Here is a 12,202-nt window from a genome sequence, read left to right on the forward strand (position 1 = left end):
TGTCTCCTCCCCAGAAAGTAGGTTCCTGGTAGGCAGGAACTATTCCCTTAACCTCTTGGCTTCCATTTCCTTACATTTAAAGTGGGTGTTATCAGAGTCTCTTTATCTCAGAGCTTTGTTATGGTGGCTAAATTGAGTTAATTAACATAAGGGTCCAAGGTGCTCAATAAATAAGTCTAACCCGTGTTCACCAGGAGTAAGGAACATAACAAGCGCTAAGGAAGTGTTTGTGTGAGGAGGGGCAAATGAATGATGGGCAGAGACAGGAGGAGGCAGATGTACGTGTAAATGTAAGGAGATGGGGGGCGGGGCGGGGAACGTCGGAAGGGAAACCCTAGTTAGGCGCCCAACGACACAGAGACCCAGTCCTCTCTCCACCTTTAATGGACCCCAGGTGGGCTTGGGCGCGGTGTCCTTAAATACAACCCTGATGAGGCGGGCAGGGGCGGGGCCGGGCCTGCCGGGGTGGGCGGGACCTGTCGGGCGGGGCGGGGCCTCAGCTGCACTTGCAGGAGCGCACGATCATGTTGGACAGCTGTTCCACCTTGGGCTTGCGGCCCACGTAGTACACGATGGGCAGCGGCTCCAGCGCCTGCGGCACGCAGCACGGCGCCGCCGACGCGCCCGGGTTGTGCTGGTTGTACAGGGCCAGGACCTGCGGGGCGGGTGGGCGGGGTCAGGGTCGGGGCTCATGGGGAGGGTACCCCCACTCCGCCAGCCTCTCTCCATCTCCCTCTGACTTATCTCATTCCGTTTCTTTCTGTTTCTCTGCCTCTCCCCAGTTTCCACTCTTGGCTTGTGTCTCATCGTCTCTCTCTCCTTCCATCTTCCTAATTCTCTATCCTCCTGCCTTTTTCTCTCTCGTTGTGTCCCTCCGTTTCTCTCTCTCTCCTTCCATCTCCCCACCTCTTCCCTAGCCCAAGTTATGCGTCTCCGTGGGTCTCCCCATATCTCTGTCTCCCTCTGCCTCGTGTCTCTAACTGCTCAGACCCTGCCTCTAGCTTCTCTCCCATCCCTTTGCCACCTCCCCGCCAATCTCCCTGTCTCCTCTCTTTCTGACTACTATTTGCCAGTTCATCTGATTTTACCTCTTTCTCCCTCTCCTCCCTCGGTCCCTGCTACCCTCATCCCACCCCCAGCCAGGGCTCCAGACGCACCTTGCTGTACTGCGTGTCCAGGCTCCAGATGTAGGGGCAGGGCCCCAGGCAGAAATTGGCGTGGTAGCCCTTGGGTTCGTGAATCCACTTCCAGCCCAGGTCCTTGCGGAAGTCAATGTAGAGCTGCCGAACGCAGCAGTTCTTTTCCGTGGAGCTGCAGGCCGGAGGGAGGGAGGAACCCGAGTCAGGAGAGTGGAGGGGCTGGCCCTCCTCCCCTGGGTGTGCATGTGTTTCACCCTGGTTGCCCGCCAGCACGGTCTCCATCTTGGTCTCCCTTGCAGCCCCTGTGATGGTAACAGCAATGAAAGTCATCGTAATGATCATCGCTGACGCTGATAAAGCACCTCCTCTAGTCCGGCACTGCGCTACGGGCATCCTCATAGACATTACCTCAGGCAAGGCTCAAGCCTGTAAGAAGCCAAATGAACGTCCAGAAGGGATGGCTACACAAATCACAGCTCATCCACACACCGGAACATAAAAGACACGATGCAGCTCCACGTGTACTGATAGGCTCTACGCGTGCAACAAATGTTTACTGAACTACTACCATGTGCTGGGCTGGGGTCTACTGGGGACGCAGTACAAACAAAACAGACAGAAATCCCTGCCTGCTGGGGCCACATACTAGAGACTGTCCGTCACTCCTCTGCTCTGAGCAAGGCAAATGCCCAAGCCCTTGCCATGGACCACAAGGTGCTACCAGATCTGGCTAATCTCAACTCCCTCCCCACTCCCACTCTCACTCTCCTTCAGCCACATTACCATCCTCGCTGTTCCTGAGCCGCAGCCCAGGACATTTGCACTTGCTCTTACCTCTGCCTGGATTGCTATTCCCACAGATACCCACTCTGGCTCTGTTTCTTCACTCCATTTGTATGTATGCTCAAACATCCCTCACTCAGGGACCCTTAACTCCTAGAACACTGCCTGGCATGCAGTAGGTGCTCAATAAATATCAGTCAAACAAATGAATGTCGTCTCCTCAGAGTCCTTCCTGGACCATCCTACCCAAAATACCAATCCAAATGTTTGTTAATTCCATACAGTGTAATAACAGCATTCAGTTATGTGAGAAAACATGAAAATGACTGCAGCTGAAATGGGGCAAATCTTAATACTTGTTGATACCACATGAGAGTTTATGGGGTCCTTGTACCATCTTGGTTGCTTATGAATACATTTAGAGTTTCCCCTAAGAAAAAAAATTTAAATCAGAAGAGGAAAACTAAACCATCACAGTGACTTTTCTTTCCCCTTCCTCAGATTTGTTTTCCTTCTTGCCACCTGCTCTTTTATTAGATACTGATTTATTTATCTGTTCGTTTTCTGTCTTCTTCTGAGGACAGGACTTTTTGTCTGTTTTGTCCCTAAATGTGTCCCTGCAACAGTGCCTGGCATATAGCAGGTGCTTAGCAAGTGCTGGCGGTATAAAATAATTGATCAATATGTTAGGTCTTTTTTTGTTTTTTGTTTTTTGGGTTTTTTTTTGCAGTACGCGGGCCTCTCACCGCTGCGGCCTCTCCCGTTGCGGAGCACAGGCTCCAGACGCGCAGGCCTAGTGGCCATGGCTCACGGGCCCAGCCGCTCCGCGGCACGTGGGATCCCCCCGGACCGGGGCACGAACCCGCGCCCCCTGCATCGGTAGGCGGACTCCCAACCACCGCACCACCAGGGAAGCCCTGTTAGGTCTTTTAAAAGCACATTGGAGGGGGCTTCCCTGGTGGCGCGGTGGTTGAGAGTCCGCCTGCCGATGCAGGGGACTACGGGTTCGTGCCCCGGTCTGGGAAGATCCCACATGCCGCGGAGCGGCTGGGCCCGTAAGCCATGCCCACTGAGCCTGCGCGTCCGGAGCCTGCGTGTCCGGAGCCTGTGCTCAGCAACGGAAGAGGCCATAACAGGGAGAGGCCACAACAGTGGGAGGCCTGCGTACTGCAAAAAAAAAAAAAAATGCACATTGGAGGGACTTCCGTGGTGGTCCAGTGGTTAAGAATCCTCCTCCCAATGCACGGGACGTGGGTCCAATCCCTGGTCAGGGAAATAAGATCCCACATCCTGCGGGGCAACTAAGCCTGCACGCCGCAACTACTGAGGCCGCACACTCTAGAACCTGTGCGCCACAACCAGAGAGAAGCCAGCCCGCGCGCCACAACGAAGAGCCCGCTCACCACAACAAAGAGCCCGTGTGCCGCAACTAAGATCCAATGAGGCCAAAAAAATAAATACTTTTTAAAAAACAAAATAAAATAAAAAATAAAAGCACATTGGAGAGTGGTGGTATGTAAGACACTACTGCCCTGGACTCATGATCTCTGTCCCAGGCTCGGATGCAAAAGTCAGTCCTCCCCAGTCTGCGGCCCTGGCTCCTGCATGTCTGGTAGGAAATGGGGCATTTTCTGTGCTGGCCCCTGGGGCCATGGTTGAGATGGGCTGGGAACTTGACTAAAAAGCTTGACTCATGGGCAGCTGAGAACACTTTAAATTCCATGTTCATAACATATGAAAGAAACACTATGCAAAGTCACAGGTACAGTGTGATCCAAATTCTGTTTTGAAGAGAAGGACTGGAAGGCAATATATTAAAATGTTGACAGTGACATTTCACATGTGGCAATGTGATGGGTGATATCGTTCTGTATTTTCCAAATTCTCGATAGTGGGTATGTGTTACTTTTAGAATCAGAAAATAAAATTTAAAGAAAGAAAATGCAGTACCCCCCCCCAAAAAAAAGGCTCTACCATTTGGACAAAATAAAAAACATATACATGGCTATGTGTAAGTGTCTCATACAGAGACTCTCTGGGAGGAGACACAAATACAATAAAAGCCTCCTCATAGAGGGGCTGGAGGCCAGAGCTGGAGGGTCTCTGAGTATCCTTTCTGGGTTTGATCCATGTGCATGTATTTTCCTACTCAAAAATCAACAGAGGAGGGGCTTCCCTGGTGGCGCAGTGGTTGGGAGTCTGCCTGCCGATGCAGGGGACATGGGTTCGTGCCCCGGTCCGGGAGGATCCCACATGCCGCGGAGCGGCTGGGCCCGTGAGCCATGGCCGCTGAGCCTGCGCGTCCGGAGCCTGTGCTCCGCAACGGGAGAGGCCACAACTGTGAGAGGCCCGCGTACCGCAAAAAAAAAAAAAAAAAACCTCAATAGAGGAAAAAAAAAATCAATAGCGGGAATTCCCTGGCGGTCCACTGGTTAAGACTCCAAGATTCCACTGCAGGGGGCGCGGGTTCAATCCCTGGTCAGGGAACTAAGATCCCGCATGTGTGTGGTGCGGCCAAAAAAAAAAAATCAATAGAGAATTCCCTACAAGGCAGGTCTTATTATTATTCCCATTTGAAGGATGAAGAAATTGAGCCTCAGAGAAAGGGGGATGTTGTCTGTTTACTTGTAGCCTACATGTGGTGGAGTTTGGGGCCAGGTTCACAGCTAACTCTGTGCTGCCCTGGAGTCTGTGGCCTCATCTGCCCAGTGCAACCATGTCAGCTTAAGCAGAGGGGGAAGAGGCAATGTGCAGGATCTCCCAGGGCAGGACAAGGCCTCTCCAAGAGCCACAGGACGTTGAGAAGGAAGTTAGGAAACTTAGATTACTGTGAGTTCAGCCTGGCGCCTCCCCAGTCTGGCTGGGCCTCAGTTCCCTCATCTGTACAAAGATGCAAGGGATGTTGGATCAAATAAGATGTTGTTAAGGGCCCAGGAGGCATCAGGAAATCCATGGATGGGCTGAGGGAGGGGCCTGAGCCCCCCAAACCATATGCACCTACGTGTGTATGTATAGGCATATTCTGGGGAAAAAAGGTTCCTGGCTTTCGACTTCTCAAGGGGTTCCCGGACTCACAAAAGGGGAAGAACCACTGTCCAGAATAATATTTCATTTCTGGTCCAACTGTGCCAGGGTGCTGAGGTCCTAAGATTTGAAGTGTGTGATTCTATTATCCAACTCAACGGTTCTCCCTATAGGGTCCCTGGAGCAGCAGCAGCACCGTCTGGGAAATTGTGGGAAATGCAAATTCTCAGGCCCCACCCCAGACCCACTGAATCAGAAACTGGGGGTGGGGATGGGTGGGATACAGCAGGCCACATTTAACAAGCCCTCCAGGTGACCCTGAGGTGCATGCCCGGGGCTGCTGCATTCCAGCTCCTGTGATACATGCAGTCCAGGACCTTGCAGCTCTGCCCTCCAGTCTACCAGGACCCAACAGGGCCTGACGAGTAAAAGAAACCCACTTGGGGGACTTCCCTGGCAGCCCAGTGGTTAAGATTCTGCACTTCCACTGCAGGGGGCAACAGTTTGATCCCCAGTCAGGGAACAACTCAGATCCCACATGCTGCGTGGCTTGGGCCAAAAAAGAAAAAAAAAAAAAAAGACCCAAATACGGTCTATACATGGCAATTATTTGATACATATTTTAATATTCTTTTTTAAAATCTACAGAACCATCTCTCTGTTTCCCCCCTTTGTATTGTATTTGTTGAAGAAACTGGGTCAGGTTTCCCACAATCTAGATGTTGCTGACTGCACGACCATGGTGTTGTTTAACATGTTTCTCTGTTCTTATATTTCTGGAAAATTGGATCTACCGTACTGATCAGCGTCAGGTTTGATTTTCTGGCAAGATTTCCTAAGTGACATTGTGTCCCTCATGTGGCTGGCACACTCTCTCTGTAATAGTATAAGCTGTTGGCACTCAAGAGCTCAGTCGATTCATTCATTCACAGGGTTGTTGGGCAGAGGGTAGGATCTGGTGGTGAGCAGAGCTGACTTTCCAGCAGGAGAACTGCACGTAACAAAGCCCAAAGGCACCATCAAAATATTAAGCAGGGGAGGGCCAAGGTCACATTATCACTCTAAACTCGCAACATTCTAACTCTGAACTTCAACATTCTAGGACTACAACTTTTCAGTTTTCTTAGACTGCAATACACCAGCCTCTCAAGATTCTAACACACCAACAAACTTCCAGCTTTCTAGGATTCCCACATTCCAGCTCTCCAGGATCTTGGCATTCTTGAATTCCAATATTTCAGAAATGCATTCCAACATTCCACAATTCTGAGCCCATCACTCAAGAGGTCCAAGCTGCCCCTTTCTAAGATCACAGGCTTCCAAGATTCTCACAAGATTCCAGCCCTGAGTCCCAACATTCTAGGTTACCAAGACTCTGGCTTTCTCCAACTCCAACATTTGTGGATGCTAATATTTTAACACAGGATTCCACTATCCTGGGCCCAATATTCAAGGACTCCAATCTGCCGATACGGGAGACTCCCGTCTGTCAATGGTATAGGAATCCAACATGGGCAATCTTCCAGTTCTGAATTCCCAAGTTTTAGGATCCCAACATCCCTTGAGTCCAACATTCTCAGATTTCAATAATGAATACCGATTCTAACATCCTAGGATCCCCACATGCTCGAACCCCAACCTGCCAGCAGTACAGGAATCTAACGTGGCGAACTTCCAATATTGAATTCTCACATTCTCAGTGTTCAACATTCTAATAGTCTCTGATTCCAACCCACCAGCAAGAGAGCCACCTGATCTCAGCATTCGAGGACTCCCAGTTCGCACATCCCAGCATCCTAGGCCTCGGACCTCATCCCCTGAACGCTCCAGGCTGAAGGAGATGCCAGCCCAAGCATAGCACCAGCCAGGTACCCAATCTGTGGTGCCTGCTCAGCAGATGGCAAGGAGGCCCCCAGCCCGGAAGGCGTCAGGGGAAGGCTGCAAGGTTCACCTGAAGCAGTAGTTGGTGTCCAGCGCTCGGCGGTGCCGGGGGCTGTGCAGGTGCTGGGCCCTCTCCAGCGGGGTGGCCATGAGGAGCAGGAAGGGCCGGTTCATGCCATGAATGGTGGCGAGGTCACCCCGGCGGCCGGAACTGAACCCTGCTTTGGTTTGGGAGTCAGGCGGTGGGGAGGGTGGGGGAGACATACACACACTCTCAGATGGATGAATGGGAGATGGTCAAGAGGAAGAAACACACACACACACACACATACACACATCACTGGTGGGCATGGGGCCGGGCCGGGGAGGTGGGCCTCACCGTTAATGTCCACTTGGAGTGTGTTATCTTTGCTGTCACAGGAACAGTGGGCACTGAGGCGAAAGCCCTCTATTTCCTCTGTGGGAGTGGGGAGAGGGAAGCCAGTGTGAGGGGGCGGCTCACCCAGCCCCTGGGTGAGGAGAAAGGAAGTAGCAAACCCCTGGGGTGGGGGTGGGGGGACCTCCTTCCTGCCCCTTCCCCTGCCTGCCCTCTCACTGCACCCTCGTGCTCCGGTCCTTTGCCTTGCAGCTTCCTCCTCCTCCAGGTCTCGGCTCAAAGGCCACCTCCTCCGGGAAGCCCTCCAGGACACAGCCCCTCCCCCACTATGACAGCACTTTATTTTCTCCATAGCACTTACCCTGACATTTGTATCTGGCTATTTATTTCCCTCTTTGTTCTCAGTGGCAAAGCAGGATATGTGGGGGCAGGGATCCTTGTTTTCTTGTTCCCCACTGGGCCTGGCCCACAGTTGTAAAAACAAACATCTCCTGAGTTCGCACTGGGTGCCAGACCCTGTTCTAAACACTTTTTGTGTATTATTTCCTTTAATCCTCACCAAAGCTCCCCATTTTACAGATGAAGAAGCCAAGGCCCACGGAGAGGGGGTGACTTGCCCCAAGTGGGAAAAGGCAGGGCTGGGATGCAAGTGCCTGGGCTCTTGTCCCAGGGCCAGTGTGGAAGAAAGTTTTCTTGAATGAATGAGTGAATGCCTTTCTAAGCTCCCACTATGTGTTGGACCCTGTGCTGGGGACTCTGGACTCAGCAATCAGCCCAGGACACTTGTCCCAGCACTCACCTGCTCCCTAACCCCCATCTTTTCCTCTGGCCAAACCATCACTTATCTCATGAGTCTCAACACAATCATCCTCATCCAGGAAGCCCTCCTGGACCCCTCCAGATGGGTTTGGATGCCCACTCTCGGCTCCCACAGCACCTATGGCCTCCCCCATCCTGGCCCTGGTCATTGTGGCCATCACAATGGGAGTCAGGCAGGCTCCCTGCTAGGGCTTTGGCAAGATTTCCTAGGTGTCTAGAAGTGACTGTGGGCCCCATGAGGGCAGGCCTAGAAGTTGTCATGGTTACCACTGTGTCCCCCACACCACCCGCACAGGGCCAGGCACATAGCAGGAACCTACTGGCATCTACTGAGTGAAGGAATGAATGAGAGGGAGACAGAGGGAGACTAGGAAGGGAGATGTGGGTACTGTGGGCTCAGATGGGACAGGACAGACAGTCCTCTTCCGGACAGATCAGGTGTGTCAGGCTCTCCCTGGACTCGAGGGCTCTGCACAGCCTATCCCTCTGCCTTGAACACTCTTGCCCCTCCGTCTTTCCCAGGCTGGCTCCACTCATCCCTCAGACAACTGCTCTAATGTCCCCTCTTCCAGGAAGCCCTCCCTGATTTCCCAGGCTGGGTCAGACACCTCCTCTGGGCTCCCCCTCCCAACCCTGCCCACTCTGGGACATTACTACCTGGTTTTCAGGTCTTTCCCCCAAATCCCTTAACCCGAGCAACGGATGATAAGCTTCATGAGGGCAAGTATAGTGCTGTTTTGGTTACTGCTGTGTCCCCAGCATTACCCAGCACAGGGCAGATGCTCAGGAAATGGATTTACCATTAATCACTCAGGTTTGAGTGCCTGGAAGGAGGCCCAGGTCTGGGCTCTTTGGCACCAACATGGGGTGGGCAATGCTAGGCAGGGGAGCCCCAGGACAAACAATGGGGTCAACCCCATTACAAAATAGGGGTTGGGGGGGACTTCCCTGGTGGTCCAATGGTTAACAGTCCACGCTTCCACTGCAGGTTCTATCCCTGGTCGGGGAGCTAAGATCCCACATGCCACGCAGTGCGGCCAAAAAACACACAAAAAATAGGGGTGGGGCAGACAAGCAGTCCTCACCTCCGTGGGTCAGCCACTGCCGCACAACTCCAGTGACATCAAAGGACAGCCACTCCGGTGAGTCGCTGGGGGCCAGCAGCCGGTTGCTGAGGTAGCGCCAGGAATCATTGCTGTATTTCTGGGGGATAATGAATTGGGGGGAGAGACAGTGGGTAGATGCCGCCACACACCCCTCATGTACACTGCACCCCTGAGACCATCTGCTCCCCGAAAAGGGCCTCCACACAGTCCTGCAGACTGTCCCCTCCCAGACACCCAAACCGAGGGGCCCACAGGAGCCACCCACCCCACAGCAGCCCAGAGGGGAGAGAGAACCCCAGACTGGGGGGTCAAGGCACCTGGGCAGCTCAGCCTCTATGCCTGACCCCGGCGTGGCCGTGGAAAATTCCTCTCCCCTTTTGCCCTTGGTTTCCTCACTGATGAAATGCCAGGCGGCCCCTTTCAGCTCGGACAGCCCACGATGCCACGATTCTCCTACTGACATCGTAGGGGTCACTGACTATAGACAGTTCTGTAAATTTGGCCCCCCAAATTCTAAGAGTCTATCACATTCCTTCTTCTTTGAAAAAAATGTATTTATTTATTTTTTATTTATTTATTTTTGGCTGCGCTGGGTCTTCGTTGCCGTGCGCGGGCTTTCTCTAGTTGCGGCAAGTGGGGGCTACTCTTCGTTGCGGTGCGCGGGCTTCTCATCGCGGTGGCCTCTCCTGTTGCAGAGCACGGGCTCTAGGCGTGCGGGCTTCAGTAGTTGTGGCACACGGGCTCAGTAGTTGTGGCTCGTGGGCTCCAGAGCGCAGGCTCAGTAGTTGTGGCGCATAGGCTTAGTTGCTCCACGGCATGTGGGATCTTCCCGGACCAGGGCTCGAACCCGTGTCCCCTGCGTTGGCAGGCAGATTCTTAACTACTGCACCACCAGAGAAGCCCCGAGTTATCACTTTCTAGAAGTTATGTTAGAAGTCATTCCATAACGCCAGTGCTCAGTGGCACCGCAAGAATTACACATTCAATGAGCCTGAGACATTCCAGAGGACTCATGTTCTACAAACCCACGAGTCTGACATGCCACAAACCTAGACGTTGCAGACGCCTGACATCCATGTGGAATCATCCCCTGGGAGCTGGCAGGATAAAAGCGAATTCTCTAGACTCCAAGAAGTTAACATCAGACAAAGTTCCCTTGTTGTAAGAGTCTAACATCTACTACTGAATCTAACGTTCCACATGACAGGGAATCTAGGTCACATAACCTTCAAGAGAATCCAGAACTTCTTGAGGCTCCAATCTTCCTGGAGACTCTTCTAGAAAAGAGCTAACCAAGAGAACTTTCTGTGATGATGGAAAAGTTCTTTATCTGTGGTGTCCAAAATAGCAGCTGCTAACCCCATGTGACTACAGGCCACTTGAACTATGGCCAGTGAGACTGAGGAACTGAATTTTTTCTTTTACTTCATTTTGATCAACTTAAATGGCCGTATGTGGCTACTGGCTACTGGCTACTGTGTGGGGACGGAACACTTTGAAAGTCTGCAGCCTTTACAGAGATTCAAACTCAAAAGTCCTGAGTCCTTAGAGTCCAACTCCTCAGATTCCGGCCTTCTAAATGTTTAACCTTCTAGGGCTCTAGGAGTCTGAAAGTTTCAGAGCCCTGTGATTCCACAGTCTGTGCCTTCAGGATCGGTCACTATGGACCCTGCAGCCACCAGCCTTCCAGCCACCCCAGCCCAGGCCACCTCTGGGGCCCTCGCCCCCACCTGGTACAGCTCCACGTGCTGCTCCACTTTTAACTTGAGCCTCAGCAGGCGCAGCTCTGCCCGAGAGAGCAACACAGGTTCGGGCACCGCTTCCCGGAGCTCCGACGTGTTGAAGAGCATATACATGCTGTGTGGGCTACGCTTGATTTTCCCATAGATTTCTAGGCAGGAGGAGTCGAGAGGGGGGATGTCAGGGTTTGACAGGGGCAGGGGAGCTGGCGCGCCCCAAGTCAAAGAGCCCAGGGTTGGAGTCTAACCCTAACACATTTTAGCTGTGTGACCTTGGGTGACTGGCTTCTCCTCTCTGGGTTTGTTTCCACCTCTTTAAACGGGATCTTATCCACCCTTCCCTCCCATCAACTGGGAAGTGGCCCCTCAGTACAAAGCTGGCACGGGGTGGGCACTGCTCTGCTTGCTTAGGCCTCCCCGGCACTTGGAGCCTCAAATGCAAGTTATGTCGCAGCACAGGGATCAAGGGCATTTGAATCGGACTGTGCCTCTACTGCCTTCTTTCTTGGGCAAGTCACAAGCCCTCTCGGAGCCTCAGTGTCCTATTCTTTGGGAAAGATCAACCTGACATCAAGTTCTCTGCCTCCCAACCCAGGCTCTCCTAACTGAAGCGCTGGAACTTTGGGCAAGTGAATTCCTCTCTGTGTGCCAGACTCTCACCTGTAAGACAAGGACTGATGACAGGATGATAGTGTGAAATAAGTGAGATGATGCAGATAAAGTATGTCGCACAGAGTCTGCATACAATGCTTACTCTAATGTGTGTGTTCAACAACCCCATGAGGAAGATACTATTAGTATACCCATTTTATAGATGGGAAAACTGAGGCAAAGAGATGAAACAATTTGCCCCAAGATCACGCAGCCAGGAAGCTGCAGAGTGGGGATTCAAACTCAGCCAGTCTGATTCCAGAGACTGTGCTCTTAACCCCTAGGTTATGCTGCCTCCCTGCTAACGTGACATTACTCTTGTTGTTCTTGTTATTATTGTTTCCTTCCCCAGCTGGTTAGAGAAGGCAAAGTTCCTTCTAGGTAAGAATGGCTTCGGGGGCGGGGGAAGGGGAACAGAGAAAATTAGGAAGAGTTTTTTAGTCTAGGAAAAGTTTGGGGTTGGGAAAGAGGCGGGCAAGCCATGAACTCCTGGATCAACTGGGACAGCTGCTTTAGGCCTCTGCAGTGGGGGCATGGAAATGGTGGAGACATCCCATGAGAAAGGACAGAGGAAGCCCCTTCTGTGGGCCTCCTTCCCCTACTCCTCCCCGCTCTAGCCGGGCCAGCCCCTGCCCCGCACAAAAAAGCCCTATCTTGGCCCAGGGGTTACTCAGCAGACCCCAA

General features: G+C 52.5%; 1 protein-coding gene across 2 annotated transcripts in view; it reads right to left on the bottom strand.

Annotated features, from left to right (window-relative positions):
* Positions 1-366: 366 nt before the first annotated feature.
* The window catches only part of TGFB1 (transforming growth factor beta 1), a 14,435-nt gene continuing 2,599 nt past the window's right edge, over positions 367-12,202 (bottom strand). Inside the window, exons 2-7 of one of the 2 annotated variants that reach the window (XM_082607157.1) lie at positions 10,859-11,019; positions 9,108-9,225; positions 7,207-7,284; positions 6,898-7,048; positions 1,158-1,311; positions 367-655 (exon numbers count right to left, since the gene is read on the bottom strand). In XM_082607157.1, coding sequence (XP_082463283.1) covers positions 497-655; positions 1,158-1,311; positions 6,898-7,048; positions 7,207-7,284; positions 9,108-9,225; positions 10,859-11,019 — 821 coding nt within the window. In that variant the 3' untranslated portion in view covers positions 367-496. The remainder of the gene's footprint in view (positions 656-1,157; positions 1,312-6,897; positions 7,049-7,206; positions 7,285-9,107; positions 9,226-10,858; positions 11,020-12,202) is intronic. The other variant, XM_082607158.1, reaches the window with a different exon arrangement.

This window comes from Mesoplodon mirus (assembly GCF_964341445.2).
Source record: "Mesoplodon mirus genome assembly, chromosome: 19".
Lineage (NCBI taxonomy): Eukaryota > Metazoa > Chordata > Mammalia > Artiodactyla > Ziphiidae > Mesoplodon > Mesoplodon mirus.